Source organism: Oryx dammah, unplaced genomic scaffold (assembly GCF_014754425.2).
Source record: "Oryx dammah isolate SB20612 unplaced genomic scaffold, SCBI_Odam_1.1 HiC_scaffold_16, whole genome shotgun sequence".
NCBI classification, from domain to species: Eukaryota; Metazoa; Chordata; class Mammalia; order Artiodactyla; family Bovidae; genus Oryx; species Oryx dammah.
The window spans coordinates 66,676,075-66,695,149 of record NW_024070200.1 but is presented as its reverse complement, the minus strand read 5'-3'; the positions used below and the strand labels follow the sequence as shown (position 1 = coordinate 66,695,149).

The 19,075-nt window shown below is 37.9% G+C and overlaps 1 protein-coding gene and 1 long non-coding RNA gene across 8 annotated transcripts in view; one reads left to right on the top strand and one right to left on the bottom strand.

Annotated features, from left to right (window-relative positions):
• Positions 1-19,075, top strand: part of LOC120875287 — a 142,312-nt gene that overhangs the window by 101,404 nt on the left and 21,833 nt on the right. The gene's annotated exons all lie outside the window — the stretch shown is intronic.
• Positions 9,384-19,075, bottom strand: part of UBE3A (ubiquitin protein ligase E3A) — a 92,453-nt gene continuing 82,761 nt past the window's right edge. For all 7 annotated transcript variants that reach the window (XM_040257048.1, XM_040257045.1, XM_040257049.1 and 4 more), the window contains 4 exons: positions 18,852-19,007; positions 18,683-18,756; positions 11,770-11,913; positions 9,384-10,815 (listed from right to left, as the gene is read on the bottom strand). In XM_040257048.1, the coding sequence (XP_040112982.1) occupies positions 10,695-10,815; positions 11,770-11,913; positions 18,683-18,756; positions 18,852-19,007 (495 nt within the window). In that variant the 3' untranslated portion in view covers positions 9,384-10,694. The remainder of the gene's footprint in view (positions 10,816-11,769; positions 11,914-18,682; positions 18,757-18,851; positions 19,008-19,075) is intronic.

The following is a 19,075-nucleotide window of genomic DNA, read 5'->3' as shown; positions in this document are numbered from 1 at the left end:
GTGGTGATGAGAAAAAAAAAAGCCACGCTTATATGAATTATGAGATTATAAGTGTCATTTCAGAGTCGGGGCGGGGATGAGGTCCTACAGTGGAGAGAAAGAGGCTCTCTTAAAACTAAAGGTGCTTAGGAAAACGTGATTGTTTACTCACCACTTCTTAGGGATACATGGCAAACTGGTTTTCCCTCAACTGTTTTCCAAAACTAGTTCCATTCATGAGAGCAGTATAAGGTGGTACTGTTACTGAACAGTGGGAACGTGTGAGGAGTACCTGAATGCCAGAAAAACTCTTCCCATGCAGGAACAACTTGTCGTACTACTTTCACTGGTAGCTTCTCTGCAGATCTGGAGTCCAACCGACAAATCAGGCTCTTTGGTTTTATAAGCATAATTCCATTCATACATTCATTTGAAAAATATGTTCTGAACACCAGGGTGAGGAAAACAGATATATTTCTACTCTCATGGAATAGAATTTAAGGAATGAGTTAGGCAATAATGAAGTAAGCAAAACAATACCCTGTGAAAAGCGTTTTGGAAGTATGATTATTTTGGAGACTACAGTTTAAATTTGAAAAATACTTCAATCCTATTAAAAATACATATTTAAGGCAAATGGTATTTTCTTTGGGTTTGGGTACAAGATGCGAGCACACAGGGACAATTCTGAAATGCATTTTTAGGTAATGGGCTAACTTCCACTTGACAGTCCCAAGAATACACTTGTAGTTATGATGAGCTGGGATTCTCCTGCTCAGTCTCAGCTGGAAGCATTTGAGGTTATTTCCTGCCCTTGGTGATTATTTCCAGGGCAAGGCTGCCTTCTCAGTTGCCTCAGGAAACAGATCTGATCTCACTTACTGTGAACTTCTTGATTCACTGGTAAGGGGACCAAACCCAGCAGTGCTAGGCAGATTTGCAAGTTAATATATATCACATCTCAATAGTTTTGAAATATTTTCACTCAGCTGATATATCTTCCTGAGATGACAGTAAATAAACACACACACAATGTGGGCCTTTAAAAACTGTGGTAAGAATTAAGGTAGGGGAGGGTGTCAGCAAGGTGCAAAGGATAGCAGGGAAGAGGCTGGGAAGGAGTTTCTGAGACCCTGGCTTGTTGTGCAGCTTAATGAACTTTGTTTACATTCTGCTCTAGGTACTAGGGGCACAGCCATGAGCAAGACAAAGTTCCCGCCCTCATCAGGCTTGGTTTCTAGTGAAGCACAGATAAAAATGAGCAAATAAGGGAATTGCTTTTCATTTTTCTTTACTTGTTTAACTCTGAAATGCTAACATTTTCCAGGGACTCTGTCCATGTTTTTTCTTCCTCCCTTTATTACCTTTCCCTGGTGACTACCTCCATCTATGCTGAAAAACCACACATTTAAATCTTCTTTGTAGGCTTTTCTTTAAATTTGTATTTTTTTAACTGCCTCTGTACAATTCCAATTGTATATTTCTTAGACATTTCAACTGAAACATGCCCAAAATCTGTTTCCCTGTCACCACACCACCAACCCAGTCATGCAAATCGGAAATGTGGGTTATTTTTGACTCCTCTCTCTCCCTGGAATATCGAATCACCCAGTCACCCAGTCCCAGTCCCAAACATGTCTTAGAACGTGCCCTCCCTTCTATCCTCAGGCTTATATACCTGGGGATATAACTAGAATTATAGCAATAATCTCCTAACTGGGCTGCCCTGGTGGCTCTAGTGTTCTTGCCTGGAGAATCCCATGGACAGAGGAGCCTGGTGGGCTACAGTCCATGGTGTCACAACGAGTCAGATATGACTGAACGACTTGGCAAAATCTCCTAAGTACAAAGATCGCATGACACTTATGTTTCTCCAATTCCATCTTATAAGATACAAAAAAATGTAAAATGAATTATCTTTGTATTTCAATATCTGCAAAGCAAAGTTCAAAGTTCTTGGTATGGTCTACAAGGCCTTTCATGCTCTGATCTGCCTTCCATTCCAATCCAATCTTGATCCCTTTGAATCTGACACTCAGGCATACTAAACACCTTCTTGTCTGCCTACCAACTAACCCTTCACCTCCTATTTGGACAATTTTTGGATCTGAATTCTCTGTCCAAATTGTATTTTTATGTACTTCTATAACCCTTAGTGGTTTCTATGTATATCTGGTCCACTAGATTCAGTCTCCCCATAAAAAGACTCCTTGATTGAACAAAGTGGCTGTGAAACCAACCTGAAACCTCCAGCAAACCTGCAGCATGATTAGCATTCAATTGGTATGTTCAGTTCAGTTCAGTTGCTCAGTCGTGTCCAACTCTTTGTGGCCCCATGGACCACAGCACGCCAGGCCTCCCTGTCCATCACCAATCCCGGAGTTCACCCAAACTCTCGTCCATCGAGTTGGTGATGCCATCCAACCATCTCATCCTGTCGTCCCCTTCTCCTCCTGCCCTCAATCTTTTGCAGCATCAGGGTCTTTTCCAATCAGTCAGTTCTTCGGATCATGTGGCCAAAGTATTGGAGTTTCAGCCTCAACATCAGTCCTTCCAATGAACACTCAGGACTGCGTAGCATTCAGTTTTCAATTGGTATTGAATTAGCATTCAATTTGTATTGAATTCTACTTACCTGGTAAATGTTAGTAAACAAAATCTTCACACTTCAGTTGGGATAGGACTAGAAGCAGGTTTGAGATCTCCCTTGGAGATCTTTCCATAGCACCATCCAAAGAGTACCTAAGTCCTTCCCATAGATCTACTAATTTAGTAATGAGATTTACCAAATAATAAGGCACGTGTGTGACAGGAAGGAAGCGAGTAAGGGTGATGGTGCAGCTGAACACAACTTTTTCTTTTTGCTGGTCTGCTCTGGCTCTGGATTTGTTTTTCCAGGAATGAAACCTCAGGTAAGTAGTTTTGCTGGTCACTTTCAGATAATAAGCAAAGCATCTATTTTCTGGGTATTAGTGAAACATCAAAAATGCCACTCTCTTTCCTAACTGAAAATGCAGTTCTTGCTCAGAGCTGCTTCTGGGTGGGAGGCCTGAAGATAGGCTCTTCGTCATGTTACCTTCCTTCTCACTCAAAAGCTGTTTCTGGCCCTTTTGGAAGGGAGGAAATCTAGAGAAAAATATCCTGCTTCATCCAGCTGGTGCAACTGTCATAAGATATTGAGCCTTCAGAGAGAGGTGGGAGTTAATGGCTTTCTTTCACAAAGTAAACGCTTCAGGGAACCCCAGATGAGAGCCTCTTGGCTGGTCACTTCCAGTTTCTCCTCTTCTCACAGCTTCTGTCTGAGGGTATTCAGATATTGGGTGTCTGGCTCCAGAACAGGAAGCCCACTTGTGCAGGGTCAGATGGCCCATGACCTATCTCTTACAGTGACCACATGTGGTCTACGGGAAATATACATTTCAGCCTCATCACTGGTAGATGTGCCCTTTATTCAGCAATATTCTAAACAGAATTCTAGCAAACCAAACTCAGTAGCATATTAAAAGGTTTGTGTACCATGAACCTGCAGAACCACCCCAGGAATGGAGGGTTGGTAGAACATACCAAAATCCATCGATATAGTCCTACTAATAGAATAAAGGACAAAAACTCACAACCATCTTAATAGAAGCAGATTAAGATCCTACATTGCAGGTGGATTCTTTACCAGCTGAGTCAGCAGGAAAGCCCAAGAATACTGGAGTGGGTAGCCTATCCCTTCTTCAGGGGATCTTCCTGACCCAGGAATTGGACCAGGGTCTCCTGCACTGCAGACGGATTCTTTACCAACTGAGCCCCAAGAGAAGCAGAAGCATCTGACAAAATCCAATATCCTATCCTGATAAAAACACTCAAACTAGGAATAGAAGGAAATTTTCCTCAACCTGAAGCATCTATGAAGAACTTACTGTTAGCATGACACTCAATGGTGAAAAATTAAATGCCTTCCTTATAAATCAGTACTAAGATAAAGATGTATGTTCTTGCCACTTCTATTCAATATTGTGCTAGAGGTGCTAGCTAGGGCACTTAGGAAAGAAAAAAAGTATTCAGAACAAAAGGGAAAAAGGAAAACTTTCTATTTGCAGATGTGTGATCTTGTATATAGAAAATACAAAAGAATCAAAAGTAAAACACATTTAGTTAAGAAAAGCCACATAGGATCAATATAAAAAACTTTTCATTGCATTTCTTTTTTTTTTCATTGCATTTCTATATGCTAGCAATGAATGATCCAAAAATGAAATTAAGGAAACAATTATGTTTATAATAGCATCAAAAAAAGAATAAAATACTTGGGAAAATATTTAACCAAAGAAATCAAGACTTGTACACTGAAATTTAAAAAAGAATAATAAAAAAAATTAAAGTCCTGAATAAATCCAAAGACATCCACGTTCATCAGTTGGAAAACTCTATATTGTCAAATTAATGATATTCTCCAAATTGATTTATAGATTCAACACAATGCCTGTCAAAATTCTAGATGCCTATTTTGAAGAAAATGATAAGCTGACTCTAATATTCACATAGAACTGCAAGGGACCCTCAATAGCCAAAATGACCTTGAAAAAGAACAAAGTTGGAAGACTCAACACCCCTAATTCAAAAGTTGTATTTCAAAGGACACCATCTAAAGTGAAAATACTATCCAAAGAATGGAATAAACTATTTGCAAATGACTTATCTGGTAACGGATTTGTATCAGAATAAGGAACTGAATAATAAGGACAAATAACTGAATCAAAATATAGCGAACATTTCTGAATAAATGTCTCTAAAGATGGCCAAATGGCCAAAAGCACATGAAAAGATATTCAACATCATTAGTCATTAGGAAAATGCAAATCAAAACCATGAGATACTACTTCACTCCCAATAGGAAGGCTAGACTCAAAATGTTGGCCAGGATGTGGAGAAATTAGAATTCACAAGATGCTTGCAAGAAAGTGCAACCACTTCACAAAACAGTTGGCAGTTCCTTGAAAAGCCTGGGCATATGACCCAGGAATTCACTATGTACATTACCAAAGGAAATGAAAGCTTATGTGCACATAAAAACTTGTACACCGTGTTCACGGTAGTAGTGTTTAAAATAAAAAGTGAAAATACAACCATCTATCAAATGAATAAAAATATGGTAATTGATGTACTGAAATACTATTCATAAAATGAAGTACTGATACATGCTACAACACAGATGCACCTTGTGTGTGATTCTATTTGTATGGACGGTCTAAAATAGGGAAATCTACAGACAAGTAAGATTAGTGGTTAGGTCTTGGAAGGTGGGGAAAGATAATCACTTCTAATGGATACAAGCGTTTTTCTTTTTTTGCAGTTGTGAAGATGCCCTGGAATTATATGTGACACACAATTTTGTGGCTATTCTAAAAGCCACTAATTGTACACTTTAAAGGAGTGAATTTTGTTATATGAATTACCCTAATAAAAAAAAAATCAAAGAAAGCATCCCTCCTGCATTTTTAGATAGATGAGGGTCAAATCCTGCAAAAGAAATCATTACAAGCATCTTCAACCTCTCAATGAATTCCTTCTTCTGTCTTGCAACAGGTAGCACCTGTCTCAACTTGAGAGTCTTGATAACCATCAGTGACATAAACAGGCTTGGATATGCTAATCCAAGCCAAAGGGCAGGGCCAGACAGAACTGAGACCATCACCCAACTCTGAAGGCTGTGCCCGCAGTCACCGTGCACTGCTCACTGACACATGCCCATTGCATTTTCTGTGGCATTCTGAAGACTGAGAGAGAGCCAGGATAATCACGCCTGTCCTATGGTCCTGTTCAGCTGAATCTAAGAATCCCAACTTAAGGGTTGATTTGTAGCAGTAATTACAGGGTTCTGGCAAACCAGGCTTTCATCATGGTGAGTGCTTGATTTACTACAGAAAACACAGCATTCAGGAAAATCCCATGGACGGAGGAGCCTGCTGGGCTGCAGTCCATAGATAGGGTCGCTAAGAGTCGGACACGACTAAGCGACTTCACTTTCACTTTCACGCACTGGAGAAGGAAATGGCAACCCACTCCATTGTTCTTGCCTGGAGAATCCCAGGGATGGGGGAGCCTGGCAGGCTGCCGTCTCTGGGGTCGCACAGAGTCGGACACGACTGAAGCAACTTAGCAGCAGCTCCTTGACATGTCAGGGTTTGGCAACAGCAGGATGACTTAAGACACCTGCTCCCATCTCCAGCAGGAGAGGAGTGTAGCCAGAGGCTGACCAGGCAGAGGTTACAGACTGCCAGAGCACATCCTGAAAAGGACTGGGAAAGTCACACAGAAATCTTGCTTCCAAGGACTTGGTCTGTTTCATCCTTTCCCTTTTAGTAATTTTCTTTTCACAGGCTGAAATGACAGAACCAGTTACTCACTTCCTCCAGGAACAAGTTCTTTAGCCACTAAATATTCAAATATTTTAAAATAAAATGTTTTGGGGGTAGGATGAGGAGACAGGAGACGAAGGCTATCTTTGGTGAAAACAGATGCTTCATTGAATGGCAAGCTGTCATTTTCAATTATTCAGGTGGTGACTGAGGTATTGGAAAAAATAGCGCTCGTCCTTTCAACAGTTATTATGCAACTATTATATGGGACAGGAACAAAGATAAACAATCTTCCCCATGAACCTGCCCACATCTCACGTAATGGTTATGGGAAAAAACCAAAAATCCCAGTGACTCCTCATTGCTCAATGTGCATGTACTACCATGAAGTTGCTATTAGGTTACAGAGACATTTTGAAGGTTGATGAATTCATGGGAGAGGGGCTTTTTAAAATTTTGGCCTTTAAGGTTACTTGAGAAATATGAAATGATTAAGCACAGCATGATGATGTGGGTCAGGACAGAGGGAAAGATTCCTGTAACTGATGGTAGAATTGGAAAAGTAGGTGGGGCTGTGCCTACGGAGGGCTGTGGATACCATGCTTGCGGATTTCCTCAAAGGGGAACAAGTTTTGAAGCAAAGCATATTTATTTTAACAAAACTGTGTTCTAGAAGAATGAGAAAGATTGGCGAATACTGCCAAGGTGAGTTAAGGGATCAGAGGCCAAAAGGAAGTATGACGGAGAGGGGAAAACAATTGATACAAGCTGTGACAATTGAAAGGTGAGGGATTCTGAAGACTGGGTCGAAAGGGATGTTTTTAAGGAACAAACAATAAATGATAGGTAAAGACGAAAGTTCCATTTTGAAGGGTACTGATTTTAAGATACCAGGAAGATATTTTGGGAGTAGAGTCTGAGCAGAAGACACGATTTGGAGAACCTTTTTGAGTGGTTGAGGTTTACCAGACAGAACTGGGCAAGTACAGGTCAGAATTTTAGAATTACAGTAGTATCCACCCTACTGAAAAAAGGAACAGGGTAGCAGCTGAACCAAGTTCAGGATGCTGCCAAGGTTAGAATTCTCACTGGCAACAGAGAAGGCTCTAAGAATCTTTCAGGAGAGCTATTTTAGTGGCATAGCAAGTTTTAAGCAGCATTTCTCACAGGGGCACATCTGCACCAAAATCGTCCTGCAATTGGTTAACAAATGCCAACTATTGGATATGAACAGTAAAGTAGTAAAAGACTGAGACTCTGCACTTCTCTAGACTCCCCCAGGAAATTCTCCATACACTAACACTGTGGGTAAAAGAAGGAAAGAGAAAGTAGAAGTTGCATTTTGAATCCTCTACTGGCTCAGGGAAGGGGCAGGAGTTTAAGAGATGGTCCTTAGAGGCTGGTGGAAGGTCAAAAAAAAGATACTTGAGGTCAACGGGTTAAGGAGATCATGACTACAGATGGAGCAGCCTTAAGACTGGCGCTTCCCCGGTGGCTCAGAGGTTAAAGCGTCTGCCTGGAATGCAGGAGACCTGGGTTTGATCCCTGGGTCAGGAAGATCCCCTGGAGAAGGAAATGGCAACCCACTCCAGTAGTCTTGCCTGGAGAATCCCATGGAGGAAGGAGCCTGGTAGGCTACTAGTCCGTGGGGTTGCAAAGAGTCAGACACGACTGAGTGACTTCACTTTCACTTAGGAAGACTACCCTTCCTCTGAGTCTGCATGAAAGTCTTGAGAAAACCCCTTGAAAGGGCCTGAAATCCCAGCACAGTCATGCTCTTACAATGAGTGATGGTGCCAGGTTACTCATCCTTCCTTTCTAGTAAGATGGATGTGTACCGACAGGGAAATGAACACCATCAGCAAGTTTTGTTTGAAGCTTGATTTCACGTATCTCCCTAGTTAGTATGTATCCCAAAATAAAGCTACAGAAATTGTCGTTGGATTTTATCACAATTAAGCAGAGCCCAGTAAAGTTGTATAGGGTAGGAAATCCAATTCATTGGCCAAAGCTACCAGGCTCCAGAAAAGTTTGGTCACAGTCTATATCTTTACTGTATGCTTGAGATATTCTGTAACAATGATATGTAGGAGAAACTGTGTATTTCACCTGGAACACCAATTAGTTTTCAGTTTTTTATTTCCTCCAGAGTTTCCTGGTGATCTGGGAGAAAAGAGTACTTTATAACACGACATCTGGGATAGAGGGAGTAACCATTATAGTCAAAATTTCTATTTGTTCCCTCTTGCTTAAGATACTGTTCAGGGAACATTTTGTAGACAGCAGGGGAAAGGAGGCAACGAGAAAAGAAGTGGTAATATGCCCAGGACAAACAGATACTGAGCAAGTGAGAGCAAGTAGTCTGGACAACCAATGAACTTTTCTGTTAGAATATTTTCAAGGGTAGGTTTATTTTTAACTGTTTGTTAGAAGTCTATTTGATATGAATTCTATACCTGATGATCTGTACTCAGTGACCATTCAAAAACTTCACACAGATGTGATTACAATTGGATAACTTCAATACTGTAGTGATAATAAAACTTGAGAACTGAAGAACACAAATTTCTTCACGAATTTATTATACAAAAAGCCCCCAGAGTATTTGATTTCTCGTATTCTCACTTTCATTATACACAAGAAGCACAGGAATGAGAGGCCTTTTAAGGTGACTGTAGTAGCATGAGGGTCCCTTGAATCAAGGTAGTGTACATATTTTTAACAGTGTTCTCAAGGCTGGCCCAGAAAAACCCCATGTTACCTTATCACAATATGGAAAGTAATGTTTTCTTTCCCCACTAAATTATGGTGAAAAATGTCACTGTTTTATTTAGCATTATGGTACATAACAGTTAAGTCTCAATTACTAAAAGAACTAAAATAATTCTGAAAGACATCCTCTTTCCCCTTCCAATGATTGAAAGCTGTATTTCTCCTGTCAATTTCAAACAAATCATCAAACTAATCTGTCATGGTCAGTTAAAACAATCAAGGTACAAGCTCAGCACATTAGCTGTAACTTGTAGTAAAATGATATATCAATATGTCTCTCCTCAGTTAAAAATACATAATCCTTTTATTTTATATTGCAATAAAAGAAATAAACATCACAGACACAGAAGACTAGAAAGGGGAAACTACTTACTTCTGAAGGTCTAGTAATTTAAATCTACCTGTACTTTTCCACAGTACGTGAAAGTAGTATTTAACACTTTTTGAAATAAACTTTAATCTTTGGGGACAGACGATGTAAATAGGACTTAAGAGTAACAGTTCCATTCATTTCCAAGTCTCTGCTTACTGTATGATTAAGTAAAACAAGGCACAATAGCCATTCTTTCCACTATGTTCCAACACTGATCATGTGCCTTGATAAAATGGCTGACTGGATAAGATGATGGCGACAAGAAGGGAAGACTTTGGATTGTCTAAAATGTGGTTAATAAGCAAAGAATAAAAAATTTAAGTGCACTTTCACATGCTTTACGCTTATAATAAACAACAAACTTATCTTTCTTGCAAAGGGTTTGACTATCATTTCTTTTGGCCAAATGCACTTTTCCCCAATAAACTTAAAACAACAACAACAAATCCCTGTCCTTCCATATACTAAGAAGGAGGATTAGCTACTGAAACAGTTCATTGCAAGACACATGAAGACAACATACTGTGGCATGAGTTGTTTTTAATTTGTTGTGCTGTTACTAAAGTAAAGTTCTGAGGGCTGCAGTTAAACATTCCAAGTTCTCCCTTCCATCTTTATTGATTTTAAGATTTTTGCACAGAAGACTCTTTGGGGACTAGAACAGCAGCAATTGCATCACACTGTTTTCAAGACTTCCAAGTTTCAAAAGCAAATTGTTTAAAAAAAAAAAAAAAAATACAGCTCCTGATTTGAGTTAGATACAGGGACCAAAAAAAAATAGCACATACTTGAAGGTTACATGGTCTACAAATGGTGGCAATATTTTCCTTGGGAGGGTAGTTTGTTGGTATATATTTTTAAATATGCAAAAAGGCTCAACCTCAAGCAGTAATAAACACAAGCAAAAGTGATTTAACCCTTAAAATAAATATTCAGAAAAACCTCTCTGTACATACAAGTGAAAGAATAAGTAACACTTTCACGCAAAAAAAATAATAATAATAATAAAGGATTTGTTCATTTAAGTAGCTGAAATCTGCTGTTCCAGCCCATATATCCCCAATAAAGAAGGGAGGCACAGACATAGGTGACTACTGTGGTTCACTATTTAACAGCCTTTTTGTACTGGGACACTATCACCACCAATTTTATCCCTCTTGTTATATTTATTAAAATTTTAAATTTCTTTTTCTTTTCTTTTTCTTCCCACTTTTTGTTTTTTTTTACAGCATGCCAAATCCTTTGGCATAAGTGATGGCCTTCAACAATCTCTCTTTAAGTTTTTCTTTGCTTGAATATTCCGGAAGTAAAAGGACATTAAAGCAAGTATGAGATGTAGGTAACCTATATAGAGAGAAAGGGGAAAAATAGGAAAATAAGTCATGGGAAATATGCTCAGTACTAAATGATCCCACTTTAGATGGTATATACGTTGAGATGGTTTGCAAAGCACACTACACATTAATGCAAGTCATAAACTTTGATTTTGCCATACAGCTACCAAACAGCAGTTTGTCTTTACCTCATAAATTACTCAGTGCTAATAATGATGATGGTTGACGATAAGATATTGCATCCACAAAGTTATTACCACATACCAGATAATGTTTTAATAGGTTCTAAATCCAGAGAGCTCATTTAACTAAACTTTCTCACAGTAACCTACAGATGGTCAGTTTCTGCACTGTAGAGTTGAAATCACTAAGCAGTAACATTAAGTGGAGACAATATTCAAAACTCAGTTCCAAAATTTCAGTCTGGGCTCTTTAGTGCTTATTTGAAATATTCCTGGATGACTATGTAATTGATTTGATAATAAATAAATTTACATTAATGTCAAATCATGTAGAACACTAAAAGAAATGTTTCTATACATTTAAATTATTAAATATACTACTGCTCATATATGGCCACTACAAATGGTGAGGAAACACGACTAATGTAAGGACACTGAAATTGGTGGTACTAGGGCTGAACAATCTTGTGAACTTCAACTTGACTATTCTAAATACATGACATAATATGGCTTTCAATTAAAAAGTTCTCAAGCAAAAACTTTAAGAATCATACCAATTTATAAAATTTCAAATCAAGTGAACTCTGTAATTTTTAACCTGCCCAGTGTTTAAAGATTTTCTTGAACATTAGCAGCAAAGCACTGGCTAAACTAACATTTTATGTGACTTGGAAATTTCTATTAAAAACTGCAAACGTGCTCAGAAGCTTCTGGATAGATCACACATGTGTAATAATATGGAAGCCAAGGTTTTCAGTATATAGTCACAATTTAATAATTACCTTTCTGTGTCTGGACCATTTTTGGCTATTATCATCTTCAATTTTCCTAGTCCGCCCACAGGTGCCCTGTCTGTGCCTGTTGTAAACTGCAAGAAGAGTCTTTTCTGCTCATCTGTAAATGAATGAACAATTTCCCAGAACTCCCTAATGAGAAAAGATAAAAATACAGATTTTAGTTTGGCATTCATTATTGCTAGCACTAATTTAAATCTGTGATTTTCATTAAAACCATAACAGGAGATAACTTGGAGGTCAATATCAAGAGCCTGAAGGTTCTTTTCTGGGGATCTAGGACTTCCACTCATGCAAATTTAAGAAAACTATTTTCAAAAATATAAAAGGTTTTGTTCATTGCTACATTATCTGCAACAGTAAAAACTGGTAACAACAAAAGGAAACAATTACATCAACTGTAAATATATAGTCAGTAACAAACAAAAGGCAAAACGAAAGTCCTGTGAACTGAAGATGACAGCTATGTCCCTCTGTCTACTCATGCCTTACGTAATAACTTCACGGGGAGGTCAGACACAGAGTAGGGACAAAAGAAAACACAAATACCCTCATACCTAAAATACTAACACAGAAGGACACTATAAACGAGAATACTTTTATCAACAGTATGTGTGCTGTGGAAGGGGAGTTGGGAGTTATCCTGATATATGTATCATATGCAATTATACTGAGAATAATTTAATCCCTGGCATTCCTAAAACCTATGTGATAGAAGTCACATTATAATGATGCTTGTTAAATTTACTCTAAAAACAAAATGCAAGTTCATTAAAAGCAATCTTGAAAAAGAGCAACAGAAATCTATACTTTGAATAATAAAGTGTCCATAAATTTAACATATACAGTTTCAGGTGTACATATGCACATATCCATCTTTTCTCAGATTCTTTTCTCATGATGCTATGAAATACTGAGTGGAGTTCCCTGTGTCATATGGTAGGTCCCCGTTGATTCTCTCTTTAATACATAGTGTGTGTATGTTAATCCCAAACTCCTGAATTATCCCTTCCCCACCTTTCCCCCTTGGTAACCACTGTTTCAGTTGATATGTTTCTGTTTTGTAAATAAGTTCATTTGTATCATTTTATTTTTTATATTCCATATGTAACTGATATATGATGTATCTTTCTCTGATTTACTTCACTTAGTGTGATCATCTCCAGATCCTTCCATGTTGCTGCTAATGACATTATTTCATCCTTTCTATGGCTGAGTAATATTCTTTTGTATCGTATCTTCTTTATCCATTTCTTCTCTCAATGGACATATAGGTTGCTTCTATTTCTTGGCTATTGTAAACAGTGCTGCAAAGAACACTGTGGTGCACACATCCTTTTGAATTATGCTTATCTCTGGATATATGCCCAGGAGTGTGATTGCTAGATCATATGGTAGCTCTACTTTTAGTTTTTTAAGGAACCTCCATGCTGTCCTCCAAAGGGGCTATAACTGTTTACATTCCTATTAATAGTGTAGGAGGGTTCCTTTTTCTCCACATACTCTCCTAGCATTTATCTTGTTGATTTCTGGATGACTGCCATTCTAACCTGTATGATGGTGATGCCTTATTGTAGTTCCGATTTGCACTTCTCTCAGAATTAGTGATGCTGACCGTTTGCCATGTGGTTTTTGCCCACCTGTATGTCTTCTCTGGAGAAATGTCTATTCTGGTTCTGTCCATTTTCTGATTAGACTGTTTGCTTTTTTGATATTGAGCTGCATGAGCTGTTTGGATATTCTGGAGATTAATCCTTTATTAGTCTTTTCTATTTGCAAATATTTTCTCCCATTATGTGGGTTGTCTTTTTGTTTTGCTTATGGTTTCCTTTGCTGAGGAAAGGTATTTTTGGGTTTAATTAGGTCTCACTTGCTTCTTTTTGGCTTTATTTTCATTATCTCAAAAAGATACTGCTGAAAATTATGTCAAAGAGTGTTCTGCTTATGTTTTCGTCTCAGATTTTTATAGTACATAGCTTAAGTCTTTAATCCACTTTGAGTTTATTTTTGTGTATAGTTAGAGAATATTCTAATTTCATTCTTTTACATGTAGCTGTCCCATTTCTCCTAGTACCACTTATTGAAGAGATCGTCTTTTCTGCATTACACTCCTGCCCCCTGACACAGATTAACTGACCGCAGGTGTCTGTCTCTGGGCTTTCTGCTTCACTGACTTGTATTTCTGTTTCTGTCCCAATACTAACTGTTTTGATTACTAAAGCTTTAGAGCAGAGTCTGAGATCAGAAAGCCTGATTCCTTCAGCTGCAGTTTTGTTTCTCAGGACTGCTTTGGCTATTCAGGTTCTCTGTGTTTCCATACAAAGTTAAAAATTGTTGTTCTAGTTCTGTGAAAAATGCCACTAGTAATCTGATAGGTAGGACTGCATCGAATCTGTAGATTACCTTGGGTAGTATAGTTATTTTGACAACACTGAATCCTTCAGTCTAAGAGTGTAGTATTCCTACCTGTTTGTGTCATCTTCAATTTCTTTCATCAGGATCTTACAGTTTTTAGAGTACGGGTGTCTCCTTAGATAGGTTTAGTACTAGGCATGTTACTCTTTCTGATGCAACAGTAAAAGCGATTACTTCATTAATTTGTCTTTCTTGTCTTTCATTGTTTATATATAAAAATGCAAAAGCTTTTTGTATATTAATTTTGTATCCTGCAACTCTACCAAATTCACTGATGAACTCTAGTAGTTTTCGGAGGAATACATTTTAATATTTATTTGAAAGTGCTTTCCAGAATCTTGACAGAAAATGTCACACTTCCTACACACAGTTACAATTCTAGTTTTTGATACCCTAGTATTCCAGTATACAATTTCTCTTACCAAAATGTTGGTATTTCTGTTGGTGCAATGCCATTATTTCTAACATAGATTAGCAGCTTTATTAGAATTCTTGGCTCTCTTCAAAGTCTTGCCATTTCTCTTCCCTGACATTCTAAATCCTCCCCACCCTTTAGTTCTTAAGAACCTCCCACCCATCTAGAGAAAACTTAAAAAATACAACAGGAAACTGAACATGGATCATACAAGCACATCTCTCCATTAGGAAGGAAACAAACCATACCACAGTTTTAGGCTATTCCTTTTTGGGTGGCTGGCAAGGAAAAGCAAGTATGCAGTAACCCAGAGCCCTCTGTCAGGGCAAAAAAATCTCCTCACTCCTCAGGAGTGTTCTAAAGCCTAAATGCATCAGCCACATCTGAAGAGGCAGACCAACAGGTGCCCTTAAATAGAGGAGGCAGATCCTAAAGAAGTAGCAGACCAGCAGTGGTCATCAAGACAAATTCAGCTGTTCCTTTGGTTCTTTCTAAAAAATTAGAACTTAAAACATTAGGGTTACTATCAGTTTTTATAATGAAAATACTGAGCAAAATTCTTTTCCTATTAAGTGTCATGTTCTACATTAAAACTGTTTATATACACCTGAGCCCACACTAGCAGAGTCCAGGAAGAGCCATGTGGAAAAGTGGGGTATGCAGAACAACATGGGCTGAGGGTCACCCCACAAGGGCAGGTAACAGCACTGGCAACAGGACAGCATCTTGGACCAAAAATGGCAATCTCACAAAGACTTCATGCCTGACAGGGGCAGGAGGCACCCTGGGAGACAGAAGTATCCCTTGAAATTAGCCTCTGGTTGTAAAGGGATGAAAGCAGCTGACAAAAAAATGGCCAGAGTTAAATATTCTGCTAAATATTGCCAAATTCTCCACAGAAATTGTGACATTTTCTATGTCACATGCCATTTCTCAACTAACACGCAAACAGCTGAACTGAAGAACACACTGGGTTGGGAAAACTATAAGAAATGAGATATGCATGTATACTACTGGTGGGAGTGCAAAATGTCACAATTTCTACGAAGAATTTGGCAATACTTGGCAAGATTACATACATATCTACCATTTAGTTCAACAATCCCACTTTTAGCAGCAATTCCCAATTTGATGATGTTTGATGTTATGTATGGAATACTCCGTTAGTGAAATCATCCACTGTGACTTCTAACAGCAAAGAGCTGGAAGTAACTACTGCATCTATCTACACAACACGACAGTATCGACCCATACATTTTTTACTACTAAAGTAAAAGACGTAAATAGGACCCAGGGTCTCCTAATAAAACAGCCAAAATATCCAGCTTATAATCCAAAACCACTTGTCAAGCCAATAACTATGAAAATTACATGAAAGAAAGAAAATCAACCAATGTCAAACAATGGGATAAATAACATACTGCAACTGACAAGGATTTTAATGAGATCATCATAAAAATTATTCTACAAGCAATTATAAGTTCTAGTGTTTCAAAACTGAAACATCAGAAACTAAGTCTTAGCAAAATATTTAAGTTACAATTTAAAAAAGAGCCAAATGCAAACTACAGAACTGAAAAACAGTAAGAGAAAACTACTAGATGGATTCAATAGTAGAGTCACGATGACTGAGGATCAAAACCTGAACAAATGAGAAACCAGACTGAGAGGACTAAGAGCCTCAGGTGCACACGGAACAGTGACAAACGAGTGCACACTGGTGTCAGCAGAGGAGGAGAAAGACCGGAAAAAGAGAGTGCGACCGAGAACGCGTTTCAAGAAAGAACGGCAAAGAACACTCCGAGAGAAGGCATTTCAAGAAAGAACGGCAAAGAACACTCCGAGAAAGACAGAAGCACAGAGATTTAAGAAGATAAGAAACTTCAAATGGTATATACAAAACTGTTCAGAAATAAAGTGGAAATTACCCTCTGACAAAGGAAAACTAAAAGAATTAGTCATTAGCAGATCTGTCTTTGAATACTAACTAAAGGAAGTGATAAAAGATGGATTCTGAGGCAGACGGAACAGAAAAAGCAGAAACGAAGGGACATACAACAGACTATAATTCTCCTCATGAATTTTTTAAATCAGATTTGATGACTGATACAAAAATTACAACATCACTAATACTCAACACAATTGTATTTAAATGTGGGGAAAGTAAGAGACTCAAATGGAAACAAGGTTTCCATACCTCACTGGAAGGAATGTTGATACAAATACAAACAGAAACCATGAAGAACACTATACTAAGCAACACACACAAAAGCAGAACACCAAAATCAAGAAGAAATCCTTAAAAATGTTCAAGTAACTAAGTAACTCACAGAAGGCAAAAAGACAACAAGGAACCATGAGGAACAAAGAAAGAGAAAACAAATACAATAGCAGACTTGAGTCCTACCATATCAATAATTACCCTCAATACAAATGTCTAAATACAACAGTTAAGGGCAAAGACCGACAGAGTAAAAAAACATGACCCAGCTATTTGTAAGAAACTCATTTCAAATTCAGAACATCGATAGGTTGAAAGAAAAAAGGAAAAGATATATCATGCGAACAAAGAGCAAAGCAAAACAAATCAGGAATGGTTACATCATATCATATTCAGAGCAAAGAAAATTACAAGACATACAGAGAGGCCTTATATAATGGTGGAGGGATAGGGAAGGGGGGCCAAGTTAGGAGTATGAGGCTAACTGCAAACAGCCACACGCAAACGAGACAGGCAACAAGGACTTACTGTGCTGCACAGGGAATTATACCCAATCTTATAACAACATATAATGAAATATAAACTGCAAAAAACCAATATGCTGTATACTTGAAACTAACACAATATTGCAAATCAACTATAATTCAATTAAAAACATTTAAAAAACATTCACATATGATGTTAAGATAATGTATCAAGTAGGAATTATGTTATTCTAAAAGAATAACATAACACCTTAACTTAAAAAGCAATTTCTCCATAAAGAGCAGCACAAGATACCTTCAGCTATTCTCAGAGAAACATTAAGACACCACAAAGGCATAACTATCTGTGATCAATACTATCACTAACAGAGATAGTGCTGTGATAATACTCACAAGTGAGGCTACCCTTTGTTGTTGTTATCCATGCTATTTCAACTCTTTTATGGGTCACCTTTGAACTTCAAGTAAATAGCAGAACAGTAACTGCGAAAAGTAAATAACTTCACCACTGCCACTAGGAATGACCAAAGGTATGCTCAACAGAGGAAATATCAATAACCGCACACAAACCAAAGTGAAGAATAAAACAAAGGAAAATAACAGAACATAAAATATTCATTTCTCGATACAAGTGATACTCATTATAAATTTCCTATACTTGATTCTTAGAGTGATAACCTTCAGAGACAACCTCCAGGAATGCTTCCCCACCTCACTCTACCAGTGACAGCCAAAAGGGCATTTGTCTCTTTTTACCCCATCTCAGCAGGAGAGGAAGAAGTCTGGGTCTCTCAGGACTGGACAGTAGCAAAGAAAAGCAGATGGTACATAGCAAGAGCAACTCCTTGAGAACAGTTAAGACTAGGAATCTCTCCTTTCTGTGAGAATTTGGAGCCAAGGTCTTCAAAATAAAATAAAAATTCTAGTATGTACCTTGCTATGTAATAAGGATTAAATCAAAGAATATACCATTTCACACAAAAGGTGCCTCATATAGGGTAGGTAGGTAACATTCCCCAGAGTTCAAAAGAAAGGAGAAATATTCAGAAGAGGTAGTTCTATTTTCATCATCATCTAACTGGCACTAAGCACACTGTAACCAGAATTACTAGGAATATTAGATATTTTATACCCCCAATGCAGAAGAAAACATGCCACTTACATAAAACATTATTCAGGAAATAAATCACAAGATTAACAATAGGAAGTGGTGATTATTTTACAAATATACTTTTAATTTTATACATTGAGAATTTGTGAGTTTGCTTATTTGGGAAATAAAACCTGGAGGCAAAGGTCTAAAGCATAAAGCCTACACCCCTTTGGTGAATTTTAATTCTTCCTTTTAAGAATTAAGAACCTCACCTAATCACAACAGAGTCCCTGGTATAGCCACCGTCATATTCTGTAGTTTCTTCTAGTGCTTGGAAATCTAGATTCTGCAAATTCAAGAAAACACGTCTTAACATCTACACCACACCATTACAAACAATAGATCAACAGAAGATTTTTCTGGAAACCCTTGCTTTCTTACCCGGCTTCCACATATAAGCAATTCAATTTCCTCTGGTCTGAATAAGTACTTTAAAGGAGATTCATTGGTCACCATATGAAAACCTCTCCGAAAAGCCTTGAACTGTTTTTCTACTGATTTATTGAGAATGTAGTCAGAATACAGATTGACAAATTCCTGCAGAAAACATTAACCACAAGAATGTCTTATGATGCGTAATACAACAAAATACAAGCTACTGGACT